General features: G+C 37.8%; 3 protein-coding genes across 3 annotated transcripts; all 3 read left to right on the top strand.

Annotated features, from left to right (window-relative positions):
* The first annotated feature begins 216 nt into the window (after positions 1-216).
* LOC112163764 lies at positions 217-1,092 on the top strand. Its single transcript, XM_024300029.1, has 2 exons — positions 217-222; positions 532-1,092. The coding sequence occupies exons 1-2, from the start codon at positions 217-219 to the stop codon at positions 1,090-1,092; spliced, it is 567 nt and encodes a 188-aa protein (XP_024155797.1).
* A 4,317-nt stretch (positions 1,093-5,409) lies between these two features.
* LOC112202064 (ribosomal protein S14, mitochondrial) lies at positions 5,410-7,712 on the top strand. Its single transcript, XM_024342967.2, has 2 exons — positions 5,410-5,804; positions 7,479-7,712. The coding sequence occupies exon 1, from the start codon at positions 5,486-5,488 to the stop codon at positions 5,795-5,797; it is 312 nt and encodes a 103-aa protein (XP_024198735.1). The 5' UTR covers positions 5,410-5,485; the 3' UTR covers positions 5,798-5,804; positions 7,479-7,712.
* Positions 7,713-9,406: 1,694 nt separating this feature from the next.
* LOC112166233 (uncharacterized protein At1g08160) lies at positions 9,407-9,997 on the top strand. Its single transcript, XM_024303021.2, has one exon. The coding sequence runs from the start codon at positions 9,407-9,409 to the stop codon at positions 9,995-9,997; it is 591 nt and encodes a 196-aa protein (XP_024158789.1).
* Positions 9,998-27,616: the final 17,619 nt, after the last annotated feature.

The raw sequence follows: 27,616 nt of genomic DNA, 5'->3' as shown, positions 1-27,616 counted from the left end.
GAGAATTGGGAGAATGAGTTGTGCTTTCATTGATAATAGAAACCTCTTTATATAGAGGATTACAAGCATAGAATCGGAGTTGTACATAAAAACATAATCGTACAATGATTGGATATCTACAGAGATATCTCCGAGAATATCTCTAATATTAACTCTATTACAACTCATACAAGTAACCAGAGTGTGCGGATAGGTTGGTCTGGAAGCTGACAAAGGATGGCGGTACTCCTTGAAATCTGTGTACAGGTTCTTTTTCTCCTCTTCTACTACCCATAATCTTATGATCTCTTCTTTAGGGAGTGTCTTCTGGAAGAAATTATGGAAGGTTAATGTTCCAAATAAGGCGAAGATTCATATGTGGAGAGTTTGTTTGGATATATTGCCTTCACTTGCTAAACTTGAACAAAGAAGGGTGCAACTGGAATCGACCTTGTGCGCACTGTGTGAAGTGGAGCATGAGTCAACGCTACATTTGTGTCGAGAGTGTAGCTTTACTGATCTGTGCTTCAGTCTAATGCTATTTTGAAACAGGTATGTTATGGGCCTCAGCTTCGGCACAGCAGTTTGCATCTATGGCTGACCTCGTGTGCTCAGGAACTGTTCGCATTTGACTTTGGAACTCTTATATTTCTTCTATATGGTGTTTGGAAGGAGCGGAATGAGAGAATCTGGAGTCAGAAAAAGGGAACGAGTTGTGATGTGATCCTTAACTCTGTGTCCCGACTGCAAGAATTTAGGTTCCATAATTTGAAGGAAACAAACGGCGTGAGCCGAAGGCATAAGGTAGTGCGCTGGTCTGCTCCCCCATTGGGTTTACTGAAAATTAATGTGGACGGATCGTTCAATCATGTTACTGGTCAGGGTGGCGTCGAGTTTGTTATCCGTAATGAGACTGGGGCAATGTTAGTAGGAGGAGCTTGTCCTGTGTATGGTTTGCTTTCTCCAGAACATGGGGAATTGTTGGCTTGTAAGAAGGCTTTGGCTTTTGCGATAGACCATTCTTTCCTACCTGCTATTATGGAGATGGACGCACTGAATGTTCAGTGTCAATTGATGGATGCTACTGCTCCTAACACAGAGAAGATTGTATGATGACTTAGTTTTACAGTTGGAGGCCTTTTCGGTTTTGAGGGTGGCTTATATTGGGAGAATGGGTAACTCTGTTGCTCATCACCTAGCAGCTCACGCTTGCTCTCTCTCCCAAGATTGTTTTTATTTTTCTGTTCCTTCGTTCCTCTCAGCTGCAACTAGCTTGTAATTTGTAATTGTTACATTTTTAATAAAGGGCTGACATCTTCCTCTCAAAAAAAAGTAACTAGAGTGTGAACCAAACACACAATTTGTAACATATATTAATTTTTATCATTAAATAATCACAGTTATCAAATTAATTATTACTATATTTAATTGTGATTAATAAAATATGAAGAATGTGATAGAGAAGTTATTTGAATTTCAAAAGAAAAATTATGGGAATTTTATAGATAAGGCTGATAAGCTGTTGGCCTCCTATAAGGAAATTTGTATACCACTAGAACCAACAAACATACTTTAGTCAATACTCTTTAGACAACGAAAACTAAAAGCCAAAAGTATACCGCTCAATGATGCTAGTCTTGATTTCTATGACATTTTAAGTGATAGGACATTATAGATTAAATTTTTTACAGAAAAATGTTGAAATGAACAATTAGCAGCTTAACTAATATAATTGTAGCCACAACACCGACTCAAGCCCGGACCTGAGATTTTCGGACCTGAGATTTTCAGACCTGAGGCGAACTCTAAGAGTTGGGCCCCCAAATCAAAGCGTGCATTAAAAAAAAAAAATTGGAACTAAAGCTATAAACTCGAAATCTAATAATAAAAAAACAAAAACAACATGTAATATCCAAAAGTAATTATTCTAGTAATTATATATAAATATTCTAGTAATCCTATTTATATTATGAATCCTATTTATACAATAAATCTCCTAGGCAGTGAGGCTTCTACCCCTTTTTTATTTTTTTAATTAAAACTTTTTTTTTGGGGGGGGTACAACTTTGGAGTACTAATTAATGAGTGTATCCCATTTTCTTTCTTTTACGTCTAAATGGGTGTAAATACACTTTAACGTTATATATTAAATTATATATATCTAGCATTATATATAAATCTGTCAAACTTTTTGTGGGTAGGGATGGCAATGGGGAGGGTAGGGTAAGGGGATTAAATTACCATCCCCATACCCGATTTCATTCTTCATCCCCATATCCTCCCCAATCCCCGTAATAAGATACTAGGGATTCCCCGTCTCCGTCCCCATTGGGGATTAGGTCCCCATACCCGCCCCAATCCCCACTAAGAATATTACCAATTTATTATATAAAAATTTATACAAACAATTATGGATTGTAAAATATGAAGTTAAAATTGAACATCAAAATAAAATGAATTTCTTATTTCAATCAAGGAAAATTAACATGTTGATAAAGATCTTTTATAAAAATAATCTTCCTTTTTTGAACATATTTATTAACAGAATTTAAATATTAACAAAAAGATGAAGTTTACATAAATATTTATTTATAAATAATATCAAAAATAGATATATAATAAATAAACAAATATATATATGTATTTCGTATAATTCTTATTGGGTGGGTATGAGAATGAGGATCAAAATATCATCCCCGCCCCGTACCCGATTTCATAATTCGAATATTGGGGATCCCCATCCCCATTATCCGATTTTCCCCGAATTTCTCCCCATTAGGGTCAAATACCCTATGGCCTATGGGTATCCTACCCGATGGGGATTTTTGCCATCCCTATTTGTGGGCCCCCTTAAACTTATGTTTCTTTCCTTTAATTGGGGAAATGATAACTCTCAATTAATATGTTCACACACAATTGCTCTTGTCTTTAAATTACTGACACATACGGCATTTACAATAAAAAGCTATAAAAAAAAAATTGGGCCTCTTGAATTTCTGAGCCTGAGTCAGCTGACTCTTGGGCCTCGTGTCAGGTCCGACCCTGCTGACCGACTTGATCAACATCAAACTTGAATGATAAAATCGAGATTTATATTCAATTATTTGAGCTTATGTTAAACATGCATGCATGTAGTTGTTACACATTTATAGAATGATATCATACTTTTTCATGTAAATATAGACATATATTCTACTTTGTGACCCAACCGTAGTGTATAACATATATTTTGTGTGATAATCAGTTTAGACACCATATTTCAAAACTCTAGCAAATTCATAGAGCAAGACACTATGCTGCGAAGAATGATTTTGAAGAAGAGGGAAAAACCAAATGGAGAGCATCGAAGTTACTTGGGTGCACACTCTAGTCCACATAATAATGTTGGTTTCTAACTCACCAATCCTCATTCTCGGATCCATATGGTACTGGAAGGTTTTTATCACAAAGGTAAGATGGTTGGAAAAAGAATTCCGGAAGAAAAAAACACAGTATCTGTGTCGACGAGCAGCAGTCTGGCAAAGAAGAAGCGGAGGACTAATCAAACCATACTGAGCCCTTTTCCTGTAGCTCAGAACTCCCCATTCTATAGCAACATTGCTCCTAAATTCAAAAGAGGTCCAAATCCAACTGTAAGAAATTTTCATTTTCCTTTTATTTGTTCTAACAGAACTGAATTGTGGGAACCATCAGAGGAGGACGAGGCAGACACATACCAAAGATTCATAACTTATGAGGAGTTTTGGAAGGAGTGGGACCGAATGCATCCACTGCCACCATCACTACAGAGGAACTCAATGTCTGAGAGTGAGAAATCAACTACTAAAGAGTACTGGAAGGACAATTACAATAAGAGGGTTAATTAGTTTCACCATTCCCGATTTGTATTGCAGAGAAATATCAACTGCTAGTATGTTGAGGGGACCAAGACCATTGCGAGTTGAGAGAGATATCTCTGTTAGGGAAGAAATGATGTTTCTTCACGACCATATCGATAGAGGGTGGAAAATAGAGGATAGTTTTGGTTTATTTGCTCCAGCGAGCAATCCTCGAAAATATTTCCTCCGACATCGCTTGAACGACTACGACTCTTACATTAAGGTTTAAATGGTTTTTGCCGTCTGTTTTAAGATTATATTTTCTCAATTTGGAGTATTACTAGCTAGTTGTATGCTTTATATTATTGTTTACGATTCACAAACTCACAATAACGTTCTTGTTCTTGCTATTACATGCATAGTGTTTAATAAAATCACCACACTCAGTGGCCTGATTAGCTAGAGCCCTCATGTTAGCTGGCTCATTCTATGTCAATTAATTTGGTGTCATTGGGTCTATGGGTAAGAAATTTTTTTATTTTTATCTTGACAGGTCGGACCAATTTATTGTTTTGAGTGCAAAGAAGTCAAAATTGTACTAAAATATTTAAGGCATAATTGTCAAAATGCTATCTTAGGTTTTTTTTTTTAATAAAGGCTTGGTGCGGCTGCCCTCAAGTCTTGATTAATGAAACCGTCGAATAAAAAGGGGGGGTGGGACATTGAGCCTAAATCCCTGGTTACAATAAACATCTAGAGTATTTCCCGAAATAATATCAAAAATCTCTACACAAGATATGTATTCTAACAAACACCAACTAGCAAATAGTGCTCTAATGGCTACTCCATTTGCTTTGACAAACTGGTGACATAATGGAAATTAAGATAACTCGATATGTAACCCGATTATAACATAACATAAGTTCCATAAGTACAGCTTTCCTACTATGTTGCTGCCGGATGATAGATTCGATGACACTTAGCTTCATCCTGCCACTAGGCTGTAGCGACCATTTGACGAAGCAAGGAACTCGCCCATCACAGATCCCACCTCCACAGCCCTTTCGACCCTCAACATCGGCCTGCCAGAATTAAGCCACATGTTCGTGTTCGTCTGACCCCCAAACACCGGTCCCCTTGATCTAGAGGGAGACCACAATCACCCAACAAAACAGTGGCCATTCGATGACAGCGTCAGTGGACGCGCCGTCGAATGAAGACGAGCAACAATTTTTGAAAACCCTAGGGCTGAGGAGAGGGGTCGGGGAGAGCTTCTTCATCTTAGTGTCAATTTGCTACTCTAGGTTTCAAAATTAGCCAATTTGCTACCCTAAGTTTTATTTTAGCTAGTTTCCTACATTTCCATCAAATTTGCTACTCTAAGCTTTCAAGATTAAGCAATTTAGTTCCATAAATTTTCAAAATTAGCCATTTGCTTCCTTAGATTTAAAAAACTAATCCATGTTTGGATGAATAAATAGACAAATTAATATGACGAAAAGATAGCAAATTGACTCATTTTGAAAACATAATTGGTAGAAATAATTGTGAAAATATCAAAATGTGGAAATGGGGGTTGGAACCCAAGACCTTATTGAGATATATTGTTGGAGAGGATCTCTATTATAACTTCACCCTCTCCAAAAACCCTCTGAACTGAAAGAGCGTGAGATCCAGTAGGGACGAAAATGTCAGTGTGCAGAGAAAACGCGAACATCCGAGACAACCACCGCCGTCTGCTGGCGGAGAAGTTCGAGCTGCGGCGGAACCTGTACAAGGCGCTGTGCAAAGACACGAGCCTCCCCGACGGGTTGCGCGAGGAGAATCGGTACAAGCTCTCGAAGCTTCCTCGGAACAGCTCCTTCACCCGAATCAGGAACCGCTGCATCTTCTCCGGCCGAGGCCGCGCCGTCTACGAGACCTTCCGCATGTCCCGCATCGTCTTCCGCGCTCTCGCCTCCAAGGGCATGCTCAACGGCGTCAAGAAGGCTTCCTGGTAGCCAAACGGTGCGTTTCGTCGCCCCTTTGTTTGTTTGATTATGAGGCTTAAGGTTTAGAGTTGTACCTCAATTTCCAATGCAAGAGTTCATAAGGATTTGGGCATCTCCAAACATTGCTAATTACTTTTTCAGGAGTTGTACACTTTTGATTCTCGATTATTATGAAACTATTAAAGATGGAGGAGCTGCTAGTGTGTTTGTATTTGTGGGTGTTTATTTGCAGGATTATGTTTAGAGCTTGCTTTGGATTACCATTTTCTTGGAAGTTTATTGTTATGAGGAAGATTTGGAATTTGGGAGATAGTTTTGTCGATTCTTGGTTGCTAGAAGTTCATATTTTTACTTTCAGGGGATTTAGAAGATGCTAAGGGTTCTGTAATTTCTTCCTTTTTTTTTTTTTTTTTTTTTTTTCGGTTGAGATGTTGCTGTATTTGGTAGTGGTGGTGGACTTTCCCTGGTTTCTTGCAGTCAGTTTTGGCCTTTTTCTTATGGACTTGCCTTTTCGCTTATCTTTTCTCCGCTCTTGTCTTCCATTAAAGGGGACTAGGAAAGAGCAGAAAAAACTACTTATACAGCAATGTCTTGCTAGAGAGAAAGATAAGCACAAGATGATTGGACAATGCCTGATTAAACCCCCAAAGCCATCAGACCCAAAAAATAACTAAATAAATCCCCAAAGCAAAAATGAGTAATTGGATGAAAATTCCAGTGTTAAGGTTTTATTTCCTTAATCTGCAACAGGTTATTAGATTCTCTTTCTGACTTGGTCTTGTGGCAGTTGTCGTCCTCTTCTTTATTCTGTTTTGGAGAAGGGTTTTGGCCATGTTCAACTACAGTCTAAATTGGGTCAAGAGAAGGCCAAATTTTCTCTGTGGCTATGGTTTGATTTTGATTGGCATTTACTTGGAATGGTTTGACTTGCTTGTATAGAGATACCTGTAGAGAGTATGCATCAATGAGTAGAATATTGTCTGGTTTCTTATTTTCTGACTTTTGATTGATCTAGCTATAGGAGTTGCCTTGGCATGTGAACGGATTTCAACGTGCTTGAACTTGTATTATTTCTGAAGAATATAGCATTGAAATAGCTATCAGTTTTAACCATGCCCTTGAAAAGAACTAAGTCTGTGATTTGAATTGTTCCAGTGGAAACTCTTTCTTCTTGCTTTTTTTTTTTGGAAGTTGAAGCATGAGTAAGGGAACTTGGTATTTTTGGAGGTCTTTACCAATCCTTTGTAATGTGTGAAAGTTTTTCTAGTAGCTATCTAGGATTCTAATTAACACAGCGTATTCCCAGTTTACTCTTTTGTGATTCTTAGTGGGATTTGGAAATAATTTTGAGTAGTGACTGTAAGAGTTTTTGAAAGAATTCTCGCACGAAAAAAGAAAAGAAAAAAGAAGATGATTGCAAATTGTTGCTGAAGTGTTGCCACTGATGGAATTGACTTATTCAATAGCTGGAGATTGAAGAGGAAGTGACTGTTTACGCTTTTATACATATTCTTAAATGGACAAAGTATATAATTGTTGTTGAAGTGTTACGATTCAGTATGTGGTTGGAATCAATAACCGCACCTTTTCCTCGATTAGTGTTACTGGGAATTGATGATTTTACTTATCATTGAGGTTTTTCAAGGAGATCTGGGAGTATTTTCCTAAATTCTCACATGTTCCCTTGCAGGTACTGATAAGACTGCAGAAGTTAGGAAAAGACATTTGTTGCTGTACTATCATTCGGTAGTTCTTGAGAAGTTAGGTTCTCTCTTTGGTGGAGTAGTCTTGTTAATTGGTAGGTCTGGCAATTTAGTTTAGTTTCTGTTCAGGGTATGTCTTGGGGGACGTTTTATATCTCTCTCAAAACTCTTTTCCCGTTTACTTAATAAAGAATGCTTCTCTTAGGTTGTTGAATCCTCTATTCCAATTGTTCAATTCAGAGTTAGTAAATTTAATTAAGGTTTGTTTTGATCCATATGTAGTTAATCCTCATTGCACATTTTTCATGCCGGTTAATCTTTTGCTTTACTTCCTTATTTGATTATCTTAATAGTGAGAGTCAAAAAACGAGCAAGGGTGAGCTGAAGGGCCTTATTTTCCTTATATGAGGATTAAGACAAGGTGATCACTTTAGAGCAATCTGGAGTAACGGTGAATACAGAATCCAACATTAGACCAATCCACCCTCGATCTTCTCATCACTCTTTGTCATAGGCCTTAGCTATATCCAGCTTTAGGGACATTCTCTTCTTCCCATTCTTTGCCCTTAATCACTTACAATAATGTTGTAAGTGATTAAACCTTTTGGAACAAAAGCACTTTGAAATTCGGATGTGATTAGAGGCAATCTTCAACCAGTTAGCTAGGTTTTAGATATAAATTTATATAGATCATTACAAATATTTATGGGTCTAAATTCAGGTCATCAAAGTAGGGTAGTTTGTTTTCGGAATCAGAGCAATGAGAAGATAGCTTAGATTCCAAATAGTGCTCCTTAAAACAGTTCATTGATAAAATCATAGAAGCTTATATAATACACCCGATATTAGCCTCGACTCAACCAGTGTGAGTGTGCAGGAAAAAAAAGGGTGCATTTTAGCTTGTATATCTATATCCACTGCCCGATTACAAATGTACAAATAACCAAATTGAAGAAGTGAAAAATGATTTCACTTCCTTTATTAGTGCTTAGACATTTTTTTTTCTTTTGAGGGGATTCTTGTAAACAATTTATTCTTCTTTGTGACTCAACCATAGAGAACTTCAAAATATGGGATGTCGGCAATAGGGTTTACAAGAAAACTGAAGAGTAGTGATCGAAGATGTTCTCTTAATATTCAAGCTAAGTATATGCCTCATGCCTTCCAAAGAACACAAGAACACTATACTTGCGTCTTTATTAGTTGTATATATTACTTTACAAGCTACAATAAGCAATTACAATTAATCAGCAACTAGCCAGATGAAGTAGATTCTCTTATAAATAAATCTAAGATCTAGGTCGAGGATCATATATTATCTTACATCTTTGGCACAATTCTTAATTATCTGGAGAAAGGGGAGAAACCTAAAAGAGTGGTTTTAGTACTAGTATACATTGGAGGCAAAGCAAGGGACAAACAAAAAATTAATTTACCAAATTAGAGAATTGAAGCAAATGATATTAAAGTATGCTTTCCCAGTATTACAAACTATATAGGGTAGTATATTCTTTTCTTTGGTTCAGGGGCATGTAGTTATAATTCTTAAGTAGTGCGTACATGGATCATCAGAAGCCAAACATACCCAAAGCCAATGTCTTGGGAGCACTAAGATTCTATTTCATGCAGACTGTCACAATCACGCACACACATAATCCATAATTGAAGAAAAGAACAAATGAGAACCTCAGTCCCTTAACTTATTAAGTAGATGTCTTGAGTTTCATCCAAGAAATCAAAAGAGAAAAAGTGTCTTGATCCCAAAGAAGGAAACCAGGTTAAAGAATATGGTTAGGCCCCAAACATTCCCTTATATTAGTTCACTTCAACATGTGAAACCTGCAGGTCTTAACCCACTGATTAGCTCTCAGATAAGCAGAAATTCAGACCCGAAAAAACCCTTTAGTTCTTTACAATGCCTACTTCTACACCCCGACCCTCACAAAGACCAGCTAGTAACCCGATTCGATTAATTGGTATCATCTTGCTAGCTATAGTTGTTCTTCTGGGTCTTGCTGTGCTCATCACTTGGCTAGTAGTCAAGCCTAAGCGCCTTGTTTACACCATCGAAAATAGTTCAGTCAAGGACTACAACTTCACCAATGACCACCTCTCTGGCACTTTTGATTTCACTGTAAGGTCTTACAACCCCAACAAGAGAGTCTCGTTTTACTATGATTCCATCGAGGCTACAGTCAATTACAATGACCAGACATTGGCATTTTCTACCGTCGAGCCATTTTACCAGCGCCATCGAAATGTGACCCGATTCAACGTGGAGTTCGTAGCTAAAAACACTGCACTTCCCAGCTTTGTCGCCAAGGATTTCTTGCTCGAGAAAGCCACGGGTAAGGTTCAACTGGATATTTGGCTTAAGGCAAGAATAAGGTACAAGGTGGGAGCATGGAAGTCGAGGCATAGGACACTGAGGGTTTCGTGTTCACCGGTGTTCGAGTTCAACAGGTTCAAGAATTTGAAGAGGACTTACTGTTCTACAGAACTTTGAGGCCAAGCATCTGCTTCATGAGGTTTCAATGAGTATATTTTTCTATCTATTGTTTGGGATTGGATTTTTTTTTTTTTTTGGTTACATTGTTTTACTAACATTGTTTCAAACATTTTCTTGATGTTTCCTGAACTATATATGTGTGTGGTCATTGTTGTGTATTGATTTGGGTTTGTAATTTTCCATATAAGAGATCGTGTTTGTGATATTCATATATATTCATTTATTTGTTCTGTCTAGTCACTCAAGTGTAAAAACAACCAATATTGGATTAATTTGACAATACATGTTTGCGAATTTCTTTTCCTTGATTACAATTAATTAGTTAACTAATCAGTAAAAGTAGAGGGACGGGCGGTGGGTTTCCGGGTGTAGTGATCCCTTCCCCTTTTTTGGGAGGGTAGGCGCTCCGCACAATGACCGCTAACGAGGTGCTAATATCGCCTAATCCTCTATTTTAAATTTACAAAAAAAAAAAAAAAAAAAAAGGTTGTATAGTACAAAATGCTCGAGTCTCGAATCTGGATCATCGATCATAGTCGGTCACAAATGCATTAACAACGTACACTAAACAGCAATAAGATTAAGTGCATGCGATCATCGATCCCTAGTAGCTAGCTAGCAGGAGGTGACGATGATGAGCTATTCTGTAAACTCAAATTGAGGATGCATGGTCGCCGCTGCGCACCTATATGTGGATGATCTGGCCTGCGCAGTCGTCGAAACGGTTAGGGTTGTGCCTGGGCCATTGTAGGAGGAGATCCATGGCGGTTGATGGGAGAATGCAACAACTGTAAACTTGCATTCCAAGGAATCGATATGCTAAAAGGAGAGTATATTAGAGAAGAACAAATTGCATGATCATATTATTAATTACGAGCCTATATAATATTTCAGAAGTAGATAATACTTCACACTACTTATGGACCTATATTACCATAAGAAGAGTGATTTTTCAGATTGGTAATATGAGTTTTACGATAGATCAATGTATTGATATATCAAGTAAATCTATATATATCAAGTAAATCTGTCCGTCCCTATAAGAGACATTCATAAGCTGAAAGAGCCCAACCCCTAACCAAGTTTTACGCCCATAATTGCGGGCTACAATAAAAGTTAATCAATCCTGAGTATGACAATATGATATCGCCACAAACCCCCTCTTTAACACCATGTCCCAAAACAGCACTAGACCACGTGCAAGAATTCACCATCATGTTGATAACCAAAAAGCACCGACAATTTAACGAATAGTCCCCAGGAAGAGCACCATAGAAATGGCAGAGAAAGAACAAGACTCCCAAACCCTAGCTCAAATGAGTAGGGACTTATTACAACACCTAAAAAACCAACCAAGAATATCCTAAAAAGATCCAAAAGAAACTAATGCAAACAACTTTCCTTCCCATTGAAGCCACCAACAGCAACCTAGAAATTCTCGTCGCCAGACATATGCAAGCAACTGCAACATCCCTTCCACCAGTTCTGACGCACACCACCAACCCACCACTCACCTAGCAATCCCAGCCTTGCCAACCACCCAAAGACGCCCAACCTTGAGTCTGAAACCACCAACCCAAATCAGCTAATAAGGACACCCATCAGCTATTTTCAAACCACACCAGCAGACCATAATTGTGTATCACGATTATCGTTCTGTAATGGTTGTTTTATGCCAGCTAGCAATTAGGATAAGGATTGTAAGATTTGAACACTTGTCATTGATCCACGATGTGGAATCTTTCCTTTCAACACCTTTAAATTTGTAGGCTTTCCCATTTATGGGGTATGAATGAAAAGTATGTTTTGAATTCTCTGTTTTTATCCTTTTCTCTGCTCTGGCACCTATTTTTTGGTATCAGAGACAATGACCCTTCGGGGACTACAGACCACTACACCGTCCCAACCAATGACCTTGTCGGCGATGCCTATGTCGTCGACACCACTCATCACCTCTGCCGCCAGCTCTAGCGGTTCTTCCACTGACCTCGCCAACTCCGTTGTCCAGCTTCAATTCCAGACCGATTCCATACTCACCACAATCACCTCTCTACAAGCTAATCATGCCTCATTTCAAAACCATGTTGCTGCCCAAATGGCTTCTTTTCAACAATCCCTCTTTGACAGTTTCTTTCTCCTACCTCCACCCCCAGTCTTCTCTGCTACCACCACTCAACCCCCCAGCTGACCTTTGCCACCATTCCAGCCCCTACCTCTACGTGGTCTGGCTTGGGCATGTCAAACCCCCCACCTCCCCTCACTCCCCAACCTCCACCACCCTACAGAGTGCTTCGTCCCCTCTGACCTCCACAACCACTACATCATCCATTTTCTCCTGCAATTTCTCTCCACACCCACACACCAGCTCTCTTTACTCCTACTCCTTCCCTCGTTATTCACCTCCCCTAAACTTTGGCCATTCCGAGATACCCATTTACAAATCCCCTAGAGTCGAGCTCACTCGCTTCCATGGCGACGATGTTGTGGGCTGGCTTGCCATGGCTGAGAGGTACCTGCATGCAAATCACGTTCCATTACACGAGCAAGTCCAAACTGTGGTTATTAGACGTGTAAATGGATCGGATTTTGATCCGGACCCGCTCCAAATCTGTGGCTATTGGACGGGTTTGGATCGAAAATTTTGATCCGTTGATCCGAATTCGTTAACCCATTTATTTAATGGATCAAATACTGATTTAGATCAATCCGACCCGTTAATGGTCCGGCCCATTTTCGTAATAATAAAATATTATTTTTTAAAATATAAAATATTAAGAATTTCTAATACAAATTTTTGCAGAAATCTAAAGGACAGTCCATCACTCAAGATTCCAAGAAACTTTAAGCATTTTGATAATGTAACTCTACTTTTGGTGATACTCTAAAAATATTTTATTAATATCTTATGAGGTATCATGATATAAATTTAACATTACTATTTAAAAATTTAAAATATTTGAAATTATAAACGGGTCGGTTTAGCGGATTGGGTATCCATTAATCTGACGGATACGGATTTGGATCGAACTATCAATGATCCGCGGGGTTAACAGAGCGGGTTTGGATTAAATTTTTTTTTTAAGTAAACGGATTTGAATTTAGGTCGATCCGATCCAATTCTCGTCCATTTACAGGTCTAGTGGCTATCCATTTCGGTCCAGATCCATCCATTTGGATGAATGCTTATGAGTAACGCCACCCTTGTGATACGCTAAAAACAAGCGCTCAACTTAACCCTGCAAGATGTAGTCGTTAACAATATAGAGTAAGCAGGGATCGTTCAAGCCAGGGATTGAGGGTAACAAATTAATCACACAAAGTAAAAACAAACTAATTTAAACTAACTAAAACACAAATCAAACAAACAAAATCTGAAACTAAACAAAAACAAAAATGTCAAACACTAGAAAAGAGAGAAAAATATGGCAGGAAACAGAAGGGGATAGAAAGGGCTCTGCAATCCTAAACAAGAACAATATTTTGGGGTTTTTGGTTTGTAACGAAAATAAAAGATAATATAAAAGAAAAACGATTTTTATTTTAGGTTTTGAGAAAATAAGATGGAGAACATGTTAGAGACTCGGAAATCCACCACCAATTACTTTCGAACAATGTTAAGTTAACCTAGTTTCAATTACTAAGGTGTGAATAGAAATCAACCAAGAAACAAGTCGGAGCAGATCATGTCCCTTATTAATGTTTCCCTAATTACTTAGTCTACGTGAACGCACAATAGCTAAGCCTATCAAACATGCAATCAAGGTATAGAACGCTATCCTATCAACAACACATATAGTATCAACACATTTGAAGCATTAAGATCTCATGGAAACGATTGATTATAGAGTTGCAGTCTAGTGTGGAACGCCTACCTAGCATGCTCTTCTAGTTGTTTAAAACATCAACTTTTGTTCAAAGCCTTGCATACTTGTGGATTAGAAAACAAGACGATTAGGTGAATTATTTTCTAAACCTAGCTCCAATTACATGCATAAATCCTATGTTGGCCACCATAAAACAAACACATGTAAATGTTTTCAATCAATCAGAGATAAACAACCAATCCACACCACAGATCAAGAAACTAAATTTAAACAAACATATGTTCTACATAATTGGGGCTTCAAACCTCGCCCCTAACAAGAAGTGACTAGCCACACATCGTATTAAATTCAACAATTAAAAACATGAGTATTAGATTACAAGATAATAAAAACCGTAAAAAGGAGAGTATGAGAGCCACGAATTCACTTTTAGGCAGCCTTAGATGCAGGCACTCCTTCAAGATAAGTCACGGCAGAAGCTTGATGGAGATGGATGGTGATGTGCACTGTTTTCCTTCTTGAAGACTTGGGAATTTTTGAGACTTTGTGTGCTAGGGTTTAGGGCAGAAGATGGCGCTGTAGGGTGGTGTCTTTCAACGTGTTCAGAGCCTCTATATATGTAGAACGCACAGCCTAAGTTTCCTTTTCCAATTCTGCTTTGAAAGCCTCTCCCCTAGTTGCTTGAGGATTACCCTACTTGGTGCATAATTAAATGATTTTCAAGCCTCAATAATCTTCCAAAAATCTTGATGAATCATTCTAGGACTCTCCTTCATATTTGCAGCAGCAATAACCTACCAAAATGCCCTAGAAATCCGTCCAAAGAAGAATCTCGGCCAAAATGCCCTGTTTTGACTAGGATTTGATTTCTGACTCTGAAGCTTCCTTCTTGGACAAGGAACGACTTCTTCTTGACAAGTTTCTGGATGGTTCTTGACTCCCACGTGTTCTATGACATCATATAATCTAGAATGATCAATAACCTTCTGGAAAAACTCCAATAAAATCGCAGGAAAAGATGTCCCAAAAAGCTTCGTGAAAAGCTGACAGTTTCTGCCTTATCGGGAAGCATACTTTGACTTTGATTTCCTACTGCCTCGTTGACTCTTCTGACCAGTTCTTTGGCTGTGGTTGAAGTATAAAATCATGACTTTAAGGATCACTGGTACTTTCTTCAAATTTGCAGATGGAATGATGCAAGAATGGCTCCTCAAAACCGTTCCCAGAAAGCTGATTCTGAAACTGCAGTTTTCTGCTTTGCAGCAACTGTTTTGCACAATGAATTCCGTGGACTTCCCTTGTAATTTCTGGCCAAATGGTTAATCAAACTTGGTCCTCTGAATCAGTACTTCATTATCCATGGCTCCATTGCTCCCTTTCTGCTCTTATTTCTCTTGAATCACTCCACGAACTACCTAAAAAGAAAACAAAGTTAAAACTGACTTTTAAAGGAAATAGCTAAGAAAAGTGTAAGGGATTTCACACTATATTCGTCGCATTTATGCTCCTATCACCTTGCCCCTCTTGGGACTCATTCTTTCAGGCTCTACTTGAGCACTTTGGCTTTGACAACAACACAAATTTTAAAGCCTCCCTTTCCCATCTGCAACTAAGCAGGTCAGTCGATGATTTTATTACCACCTTCACCAAACTCTCTTGCCGAGCTCCGAACTGGACCGATGCCCAACTACTACCCATTTTTTGTGGAGGACTCAGGCTTGAGATCAAGCATGATGTGATGGCTCACTCTCTTCTTCCCTCGCCGAGGCCCAACGCCTAGCGAGACGCTTTGAAACAAAACTCTTAGAGCTCAGATAGAGCCGTTTGCAACACTTTGGTTCAACGAGATCGTTCCCTACCTCTACTCCTCCACCCAGAGCAACTGCTCCACCAGTTTAGAGCTCATTACAACCAAGCTCCAGCCACACACCTACTTCCACTCCCACTCCTGCCCAAGCTGGTGGCATGACTACTCAGATCCTATCCACAGCGGAACAGAGGGAACGCAGAGCTAAGGGGCTCTGTTTCAATTGTGATGGTAAGTATTCAAGAGGTCATGTGTGCAAAAACCCATTCCTTGCTAGCCTTGAGCGCCCAAACACACAGGAAGATAACCAAGAATTCCACGATTGTCCCACTTCCTTGGAGGACAACCCAGATTCAGAGAGCGTACCCCCTTCATGCCATTATAAACACCCAGGTGAGAGAGATGATGTGATTCAATGGGTTCATTGACCAAATTCCAATCTGGGTGTTCGTGGATTGTGGAGCTACAATGAACTTCCTCAACCCAGTCATCGTAGAACGATTGGGCATTCCGATTACTCCCCACCCCTCACCGCTCTTTACATCAGCCTCTGGCTATGTAGTTTCCCCAGCTGGTATCACACACAACATCACACCCAAGACTACTCTTTCACAGCCTCGTTTCTCCTCCTTGCATGGCGGGCTATGATTTGGTTCTTGGGGCGCAATGGCTAGATACTCTCGGGTTCATTGGCTGGCACTACCTAGACAAGGTTATGACCTTCGTTATCAATGGAAAATAGTATGTTCTTTGAGGAATTAGTACAAAACGTCAACCTTGTGACGACGAAGCCTTACTGGGTCTTATGCAGGTTGCTCAATTTGACTCCAGCCTACCTGCTCTGTCCATCAGTCCCACCAAGCCCATTTCACCACACAACCCTGCGATGGACTCCCTTATACATCAATTTCAAGAGCTGTTTACTAGGCCCATTGGATTACCACCGAAATGAGCCATTGATCATCATATCCCACTATTGCCAAACACAAGCCCAGTGATAATCAGTCCATACATATATTCTCATTCTCAAAAGAATGAAATTGAGACCCAGGTACAAGATATGCTTTCCCAAGGTATCATCAAGCCTAGTACCAGCCCATTCTCTTTACCAGTTTTGTTGGTAAAAAAACGAGAAGGGACTTGGAGGTTTTGTGTGGATTATCGCTCGTTGAATGTCGTGACAATCAAAGATCTTTTCCCTATTCTAACAGTGGACAAATTAATTGATGAGTTACATGGGGGCACACTTTTTTCTATACTCGATCTCCTATCCGGCTATCTTTTCCCTATTCTAACAGTGGACAAATTAATTGATGAGTTACATGGGGGCACACTTTTTTCTATACTCGATCTCCTATCTGGCTATCACTAAATAAGAATGCACGAAGATGACATTCTGAAAACGGATTTCCGGACTCATGATGAACACTACAAGTTTATGGTAATGCCCTTTGGCCTTTCTAATACTCCCTCTACTTTTCAAGCATTAATGAATGACATTTTTCACCCTTTTTGGGTAAGTTAGTCCTAGTATTCTTTGATGATATTCTTGTGAATATCACTGATTTGGACACTCATATTCATCATCTAAGTCAAGTACTACAACTGCTGCGTGACAATCATCTTAAAGTTAAGTTAGAAAAGCGATCTTTTGCCTTGCCATCAGTCAATTATCTTGGGCATATTATCTCAGCCCAGGGGTTGAAATGGATCCGAAAAAATTACAAGGGGTTTCACAGTGACCTGGGCCCACTACTCTTAAGGTCTTGAGGGGTTTTCTAGGGCTTACAGACTATTATAGCAGATTCATCAAGCATTACGGTATTCTGGCAAAGCCACTGACAGATTTGCTGAAGAAGGATAATTTTACATGGTCCAAGCAAGCTGATGATGCATTTCTTCAACTGAAATCAGCTGTAACATCGACTTCTGTATTGGTCTTTCCAAACTTTGACGAGGATTTTTCGATCGAGGCATATGCAAGTGGAGTAGGCATGGGGGCAGTGCTTTCTCAACAGCGTCATTTAGTGGCATTCTTAAGCAAGACCTTATCACCAAAGAATCAGTCTCTATCGGTTTACGACAAAGAGATGTATGTCATCCTTTTTGTTGTCAAAAAATGGCGTCATTACATTTTGGGCCGCACCTTTACTATCATCACGGATCATCAGACGCTCAAGCACCTGCTAGACCAAAAAATAAACGCCCCTTCTCAGCGTAAATGGCTATCCAAACTCATAGGGGGTGTTTGTTTCACCGAACTATCACTCCTGACCTTAATTTCTACAAGAGTCCTGGACTCCTTTAACTTGGGTTATGCTATAGTAAGCCATGAATCATGTTTGGCACTGTCTAGGATTAAAGAGTAGCAAGAAAGAACATAGAAGCAACTAATGAATCGTATGCACAATCATCCATGAATCATATGCACAATCCTCACAATTCACAACAAAATTGGGTCTGTCTCAACAATAGAAGCAAGCCATGAATCATATGCACAATCCTCACAATTCACAAAACAATTCTAAATCTCATAAATGAAGCAAAAGCAAGCAAATCAAACTCAAATTGCAAAACCCTCTCCCATACCTGGAATTGAATTGGTTCTATCTCAAACTCTTCAATTCTTGCAGCCAACAACCAAATATCAATTGGGTCTTTCCCAAACCTCCCAAAACTCAACTATTCATGGCAGGACTAAGGACCAGACCAGCACAGTGTCCCCGAATGATGGCCTCCAAGTAGCTGCCTTGAATTTTTCTCTCTCATTGCTCCTCAACTTCTGCTGATCTTAGTAGAAACAACTTGGTTGGGGAAAATCCGAAGGGAATTGCAAAGCTGAATGTTCTGGGCATTCTCAATTTCTCTCGAAACCATCTAACCATTCCAATTCCTACTCAAATTCGCAAGTCTCACAACTCTTGATCTACCCGATAACAATCTCAGCAACAAACTCCCAACCGGAGGTCAATTTCTAGTGTTCAGTAGCTCGTCCTTTGCTGGAAACCCACAAAGCATTGGTACCTCCATGAAATCGCAGAGAGAGAGAGAGAGAGAGAGAGAGAGAGCACCATCGAAGAACCAGAAACCCAGACGATGATAAGAAAAAAGGAATTGATGACAAGAAATTGAAAACCCAAAAGATCCAGACGCTCAGACGGAGAAGAATTGCAAGTAAAGAGGTGAGAATGACGAGGCGAGGTTGAAGCGAAGGAGGAGGCTTCCATAGTCCGATGAGTTTTGGAGTCACTCTGGAAGAAGGGTTGACTCTGTTTTTGGGACTCTAGAGTCTCATTTAATTGAGTCCTGGGTCACACCAAACAAGGGATAATTCTTGTTATATTAGATAAGTCCATCCAATCCCATCTAATCCCATGTAACAAACATCACCATAGGGTACAGTTACAAAATTCAATACTGAGCTAGCAGCCTAAATATTGTACTGGATGCGTTGTCTCACCAAGAGGAGCTCCATGCCATCCAAGCCATATCCAGCCCCATCTTTAATAGCATCAAAGCCATTGAACTTGCTTGTTAGCAAGACCCTACAGCTCAATCAATTGTCCAAGCAATTCAATCAGGAAAACAAATCAAGAAGGGATTTTCTCTATCCAATGGACGACTTCACTATAAAAATCACGTCTATATACCAGAAACTTCTAATTGGAGATACAAGGTTCTTTTAGAATTTCATTCATCCTTGGAGGCAGGGCATTTCGGTTACCTCAGAACCTTGATTCGCTTAGGCTGTAGCTTTGCTTGGCCAGGTATTGCACAAGGATGTGAAGCGCTTTGTGGCAGCTTGTGACATCTGCCAGCGACAAAACTATGAAACCTTGAAGCCCTCTGGCCTTCTCAAAGCATTACCGATGTCAGATAATATGTGGGTTGACATATAGATGGACTTCATCAACAACCTTCCTATTTTGAATGGTAAGAATGCAATAATGGTGGTAATTGACTGTCTCTCGAAGCATGGCCACTTTGTCGCAGCCACTCATGGCCTTCCTCGCTCTATTGTCAGTGATCGTGACCCAATCTTCACCAGCCACTTCTGGGAGACACTCTTCAAATCACAAGGAACTAAGTTGTGCAGGAGTTCAACATATCACCCACAGTCTGATGGTCAAAGTGAGGTGGTGAATCGCTCATTAGGACATTATCTCAGGTGCTTTGTTGTTAACAAACCTAATTCCTGGTCCAATTTGCTCCATTGAGTAGAATGGTGGTTTAATACCACTTACAATTCCACAACACGGATGACTCCCTTTCAGGCTGTTTATGGCACTCCACCATTGAGCATCCATCACTATCTTCCTGGCTTCACAACCGTTCATGTAGTTGACCTTGCACTGCAAAACAGAGATGAACTATTGAGGACTCATATGCATACTGCCCAGAACAGGATGAAGCAACAGGCAGACAAAAATAGAACAGAGAGAACCTTTGAAATTGGGGATTGGGTATACCTTAAACTTCACCCATATCGACAAAAGTCCCTCTGCAACTGTCCTTCACAGAAGCTAGCTCCTCGATATTATGGACCCTTCCAGATCACAGTGAAGCTCGGTCCGGTGGCTTACAGACTTCTCCTACCATCACAGTGCAAGCTCCACCCTACTTTCCATGTTTCACTTCTGAAAAAGAAGATTGGAGACCACACCACAGTCTTGACCACTCTCCCTCCCTTCGCTGATGATGGTTCATTCTCTCCTTTCACTGATGATGGTTCATTCTCTTGGACTCCCCAGAAAGTCCTTGATATGGCGATCGAGAAAAAGAAGAATAGATCAGTTACAAAATGGCTTGTCCAATGGACTAGCCTCCCAGCTGAGGACGCAACTTGGGAGGAGGCCCACTTCCTGATGAATCGTTTTCCCTAATTCCATCCCTGAGGACAGGTCCTTGCTTGAGGGGGTGGGAATTGATAAGGACACCCATAAGCTATTTTCAAACCACACTAGCAGACCATAATTGTGTATCACAATTATCCTTCTGTAACGGTTGTTTTATGCCAGCTAGCAATTAGGATAAGGATTGTAAAACACTTATCGTTGATCCACGAGGTGAAATCTTTCCTTTCAGCACCTTTAAATTTGTAGGCTTTCCCATTTCTGGGGTATGAATGAAAAGTATGTTTTGAATTCTCTGTTTTTATTCTTTTCTCTGCTCTGGCACCTACTATGAGCCCCGAACCACCTCTACCACCAACCCAATCTACCTGCAAACCACCACCCAAGACCCATCAGAGGATGCCTCAAACCACCTATGTAGCCACCGTAGAGAACTCCAACCCCGATTGAATGCCAGCACGATCCATCCTATGGTTCATGTTCCAATCGGATTTGCCGCCGCTGTCATCCAAAAAGAAGAAAATCTGATCACTATCTCCTTACCTACACCTACCATAACGTATTGGAGAACAGCCCACACCCACTCGGCAGCAGCCACCCTACCCCACCAAAGCCAAAGGCTCGCGTAGGCACAAGGATGCCGCCAGACGAGCAACCCAGCAAACCCTAGATGCACCAAGTTTTCTCTCCGATATTTGTGGAGCAGTTTTTTTTTTAAAGAAACCAACTTCCCTTTCCTTATTCCATTTCTCTACTCTCTAGTAGAGTAATTACCGAACAAACTAGTAACTTGGTGAGTCTTTGGAGCATCTTTAGCGGAATCTTTATTTTGGCTTTTTAGCTATTTTGGAGAGCATGCATATTTAGTTTTTTTTATCTATTTTAGCAGTTGCACCAGACTCCTAAGTGGCTCTATATTATAACTTTTAGCTATCTCACTTCTAAATATCTCTCCGAGATGAGGCTCTCTATAATTTAAAATATTCCTTTTAAGTTATTTTATGTAATTTATAAAAATATTTAAACTATTTAATCTTCATTTAAAAATAATATAAATTCAAAACTAACTAAAATAGAGAGCACTGATGCAGACGTATTTCTAAAGTGGCAAGTTAAAATGACTTTTTAACTATTTTGGCTAAAATTTGACTCAAAAATGGCTAACATTGCTAAAAATGCTCTTAGCTTTCAAGTGACTAGTCTCCTTTGAATCTTTTGTGCCTTACAAAAGTTCATTGAACCTACAAAAAAAACCGCACCAAAAATGAATTGCCCAATAAAAAAAAAGTAAAAAAAATCTATCCAAAATGACACTTATTTCTCAAAATGCATGCTAGGTAGATCAGTGCAGTAGACCTCATTCCTTCACCAAACTTGCTCCATGATTACAAACAAAGAACCATCAATAGTCTCATATACCATGCACACCTGCTTCATCTAATATCATGGGCCATTTAGACGTCTTCATTCTTAGTTCATGCTAGCTTCGCTTTGTACGCCAAGATGCAATAGCATCTCCACGGCGCCGGAAGTCTCTATTAGAGACATGCTGCGAACGTCATTGATTCATTGATTGTGAAAAATGATATCAAATATTTTTATAATAGATATTCTAAATTTTACGTGATATCAAAAAGCATAGTATAAGGAAGAATGTAAAGTTTTAATCACGATAAATGTATCGGACAATTCCAACCTTGAGAATTGATTTTGAGATTAATATCCTCACATATTCAATGTGACGTCAAAGTAGGTTGTGCATGTTAAGCTTAATGCGTATTCTTCCGGGGAAAAAAGTAATTCTGGTTGGTAACCTTTCCCTTTTCTCGTGGAAATTTTAGTACCTTACTGATCTCTGCAAGAATAATGAACCTTAATTTAGCATTCAATTAATATATGGGTGAGATGATCACATTCATATATCTTTGGTAGGAACTTTGATAAACATTGTGCTGATGAAGCTGGAAACTTTATTATATGACAATTCTCTTTCAAATTGATTAGGTATCAAGTGTGAGTGAAAATGTGAAAGGAAGTTTCAATGGCTTAGCCTTCGAGTGTTTGATAATATGCCTACCCATTTATACTCATGTTGTCATACATAGACTCGTAATTGTGGTGGAAATCAAGTTGCACGTACATGATCGATTTTGGCTATCAACTCGATCGTTGCTTTTTCTTGAAGTCATGTACTACGTACTAGAAGATTGTTTTAAACTGATCATTTTGGTAAAACTAGTACATTTAATTTTATTTTTTTTTGAATTTAAAATAGAGGATTAGGCGATATTAGCACCTCGTTAGTGGTCATTGCGGGGAGCGCCTACCCTCCCAAAAAAAGGAGAAGGGACCACTACACCCGGAAACTCACCGCCCGTCCCTCTATTTTAGTTTATTGAATAATAAAAAAATAAAGTGTACAATAGGGGAGAGGGGGACATAAACCGTAACCCCCTCCCAAAAACAAAAAGAGGAACAACCCGAAACAAAATACAAGAACTGCTAAGGTCACCTAAAAATAAAAACCAACAGACAAAAGACCCTTGGAAGCCAAACAGCAACAATTCAGACAATTAATCACAATCAGTATTTATTTTCTAAACCTTCAATTCAGACAATTAATCGATGACTCAGATCAACAACTGTGCCGGACCGTCTAGAAAGTTGGTGACCCGATGACAGGTCAGGTCAGCCAGCCGACCGAAGTCTTGGTAAATGGCGGTCGTAACTATGTTATCCTAAAATAGCGTAATTTGTTGTAAAATAAGTTTTAATCCACACAAAAAACGTAACGATCTTACATTATTTTAGAGAGAGACTCGATTCTTCTAAAAAAAAAAAAAATAGAGAGAGACTCGATGAAATAGACATATCAGTACTATTTTTGCACTTGGCGCATCAAAAGAGTGCCAACCTTCCCTTTGCCTTTATGAATCCCAACCAAAACAGTAAGCATCCTAGTCTTCATCATATTCAGAGTATATATTGACATGTTTATTTACTTATAATCACGTATCTGAATTTCTTTCTTCTTTATATCACGTATCTGAATTTCTTTTTCGGGTTATATGTGTTTTATCCATATATATATATTTTTCATTTTTGTCCCTCATATTATTAACTATATATTGACATGTTTATTTACTTATAATGAGTATGGAAATAAGGTAAATGGCATGACTTTCTTAATGTTGTCCTACACAAATGAAAATAAAATTTAGCAAATCGAATTGCATGTGAGCCCTAGATAAAAATGTTATTAAATTTCTGATTTCTCAAGTGATATCTATATCGCTATTATTAAGAGAAGAAAGCTTGCTCTCTAAAACTGAATTTTTTTACACCAATTTAACATTTATATATTAAAAAACTATGAAATATAATTAATCAATAAAGATAATATGGTAGATTGTAAAATAGAAAGAAAGAAAATTTAAAAAGCAGAAAATGTGGTAGTTGTACGAGAAGTTTTTCATTGAGTTTTTCTATTGGAACCTCCAAATTTACTCACTTGACCTCTATGCTTTTTACACCTCTTATCAAATTTTTAAATACTAAATTTACTCACTAAACCTCACTAAACTTCCTCAAATAACCTCACTCATATAATTTGCAAACAAATTATTAATTATCTTTAAAATAAAAAATTTAGTCATTTCAATGATTTAATCACTCTATAAATCTTAACTAAATATACATTTCTTAATCAAACTTGAGTTTCAAAAATTAATGTCTAATCAATAAGAAAATGTCATGAACTATTATGTTTTTTTTTTTTAATTTTTTTTTCTATTTTAGTTGTGCAAAAAAAAAAATGAAGAAATCATTTTGTTTTTATTCTCAAAAAAAAATATCATTTGTTTTTTAATGTTGTTTTTTTATGTATTTTTTTGTACCACATGATTAATTATTTAAATATTTTTATTATTATTATTAAATTTTTTTTTCCAAATATAATGGATTGACTTAGATTTAGGTCATAAATCATAAGAGGATTTATTTTGTTTTCCCTCACCAATATGCGTTCAACATATGCGTCATACATTTTTATGTCACATGATCTTAATCATATTTTTAATTCTTATTAAATATATATGAATGCTTTAATGAGTATGTAGTGAAATTGGAAAATGAAAATAGATAAGGAAAATAATAAGGAATACAATCTAATATTATTGAATTGGAAAATCTACATAAAATAAATATAATATTTTTTTGTATAATTATTGTCCTTAATAGTCATTTTATAGTAGGTTATATATGTCATTTAATAATTTATAATAGAGTGAGGTCAAGTGAGCAGATTTGGAGATCCCAATAGAAACTTTCTTTTTCATTACCTTTAACTTATCTCCACACATATAGTGGGTGGGCCCTGTGTTATTATTAAGAGAAGAGAGTTTTCTCTCTAAAACTGAAATTTTTTACCAATTTAATCTTTATTTATTAAAAAACTATGAAATATAATTAATTAATAAGGATAATATGATAAATTGAATAACAGAAAAGAAAAGAATAAAAAAAGCAGAAAATGTGGTAGTTATTATTAAGAGAATAGAGTTTTCTCTCCAAAACTGAAATTTTTTACCAATTTAATCTTTATTTATTAAAAAATTATGAAATATAATTAATTAATGAGGATAATATGATAAATTGAATAACAGAAAAGAAAAGAATAAAAAAAGCAGAAAATGTGGTAGTTATTATTAAGAGAATAGAGTTTTCTCTCTAAAATTGAAATTTTTTACCTATTTAATATTTATTTATTAAAAAACTATGAAATATAATTAATCAATAAAAATAAAATGATAAATTAAATAATAAAAAATAAAACATGAGTAGACGCTGGCACGCTGCTAGTATAAATTAACAGGCTGCATCTATCTGTCATTCCATCCCTCATTTGATGCCAGACGAGCAAATAGCATGAATCAACTCATCCACAATAACCAATGTAGGGGCCAGAGGGCATATTCCTGATGATGTGACAATTATATTGATCAATCACGATAAGGAGACACTAGATATTTACCACTATTTGCTTCTTCCCCACTGTGTTTAGTTGGCCTCAAAGAAAGGCATGAAAGATATTTACGCCCCCTTCCTTGAACTTTGGGGTGGTGTGTGTTGTTGGAGGCAGTTGTGCCCTCAAAGCAAAGCAATCATCCCATTTCTGAATTCTAGACCCCTCCACACGTACATTTCCACTGGTTAGCTAGGTAGATCTATTTCAGCGTTTTCGCATGGACAAAATAATAAAGCTAAAGGGGAGAAAACATGAAGATATTTACATCAATTAGGCCAACGCAAAAGAAATTAAAGAGGAAAACGATTTGAAAGACCGGAATACCTAATACATTTTACACCATCTCCTTGTTTCTATGCTAACAAATTATATACACTGAAAATATACTGTTCATTGCAATATCGATTGTATTAATATGTAAACTCTGAATTTAACATTACAAGTCGACCAATTTTACATAATAATAGACTAGATTCAACCGAAAATCCATTATGAAGTTGTTTATCATTGATAAACGAATTTAGCTATTCTCTCGTTAGTAGCCTATGTACTCTTAACCAAATTTGTGTATCAATATACTAACGTCCCTAAAGAGAACTCTACATACAGAACTCCATATACATATATATTCATTGTGATCTTCCCACATTTTCTGGGTTAAAGGGAGATGAAAAAGAAGATTAATTATGGAGGAGCGGCAGAAGAACGTGATTGTTTACGCAGACGAGGACCCATGCATAGATGCAAGAAGTTGTATAATTAAGTAGAAAGCAATAACAAGCCATTCGAAAACAGACAAGAGATGCATAGATCGGTATCGATCAACGTAGCTGTGGGAGAGTGTGGGACTCGAGTCATTGGATCGGGGGCCATGTTGTGGTTGCATGAACACAAAACCACATGTGGATTTCATTATGTCCATCTAGTACTTCTTTTATATTCTACTACTTTTCTATTATAATCGATGTTTAATGTCGACTGCTTGGAAGACATAATGTCACATTATGTGACCATGTTAGTGTTTTTTGAAGTTTTAAGTTATGGGCCTTATTCTAAGATTTACATGTTATTTAGTTTCATATCCAGCTAAAAAAAGAAAGTGAAATTGAATAGACAAGTGTGATTGGCCAATTAGGACACACAAATCAAATCAAATCAAATCAAAATCAAATCAACAACAGTTACTTCTAGATAATGCGGATTGAATATATAATGACACTCTTTTTACATCAGAAAATTTGATTGAGATCTTAATGTACATAATATAATTCAAATTTACACCAAAAATACGACTCTCTTTTTCTAATATTTTATAGTTACATTACATTATTATTGCACATTTCTTGGGTTTTTTTATTTTAAAAAAGACCTCATATTGAAGAAATGACCATAAGTTTCACTGAATGAACTCATCAACTCCACCGAGGAACAGACCGGAGAAATGGCACCAAACCGAGAAAGAGAAAATGGTTGTGTAGAGAAGATGGATCGATTAGGTTAAACATCTATGTAAACCCTTACCATCAAAGACATGTAGAAAAGAATTCTTGTGCATTAAATAGATCAACCACCTCAGTACAACAACTTCACTATACAGATGTTCACCCCAAGTTATGGTGAGCCATTTTGGTCACACGATGTGAAAACCAATTTGATAAACATTTGGTTGGGGGTCTTTAAGCTAACCTGTAACATTAATTAAAAGAAAAATAATATAAATATGTATGATTTCACTTATTATAAACTTCATGAAATATAAGTGACACCACATGGTTGGCAACAAATCGAGTCAACACACCAACATGCAACAGGCCGGCTAAAAGGAGTAATATATTAATCACTAAATTTTCTTTGTGCTTATACTACTCAAGAAAGTTAAGCCAGTTTTGAATGATAATGTAATATTGGTAAAACCAACCCATGTTTGAATTCACAACTCACAAGCATACTGAGCAAGATGACGAAGGGGTAGTTGAAAAGGGCTTTGAATTAAAGAAATAGCCTCCAATTTCTTTAGGATTAAGAAGACTCAATCTATGTAGCATCTTGTGCTATAACAAAGTAGAAAAGCTAATTGAGCATTCACCTTCATTTGAGGCAAAGTTA

The sequence above is a fragment of the Rosa chinensis genome, chromosome 5, assembly GCF_002994745.2.
Source record: "Rosa chinensis cultivar Old Blush chromosome 5, RchiOBHm-V2, whole genome shotgun sequence".
Taxonomy (NCBI): domain Eukaryota; kingdom Viridiplantae; phylum Streptophyta; class Magnoliopsida; order Rosales; family Rosaceae; genus Rosa; species Rosa chinensis.
The sequence above is the reverse complement of the archived record's forward strand: the minus strand, read 5'-3'. Positions and strand labels throughout refer to the sequence as shown.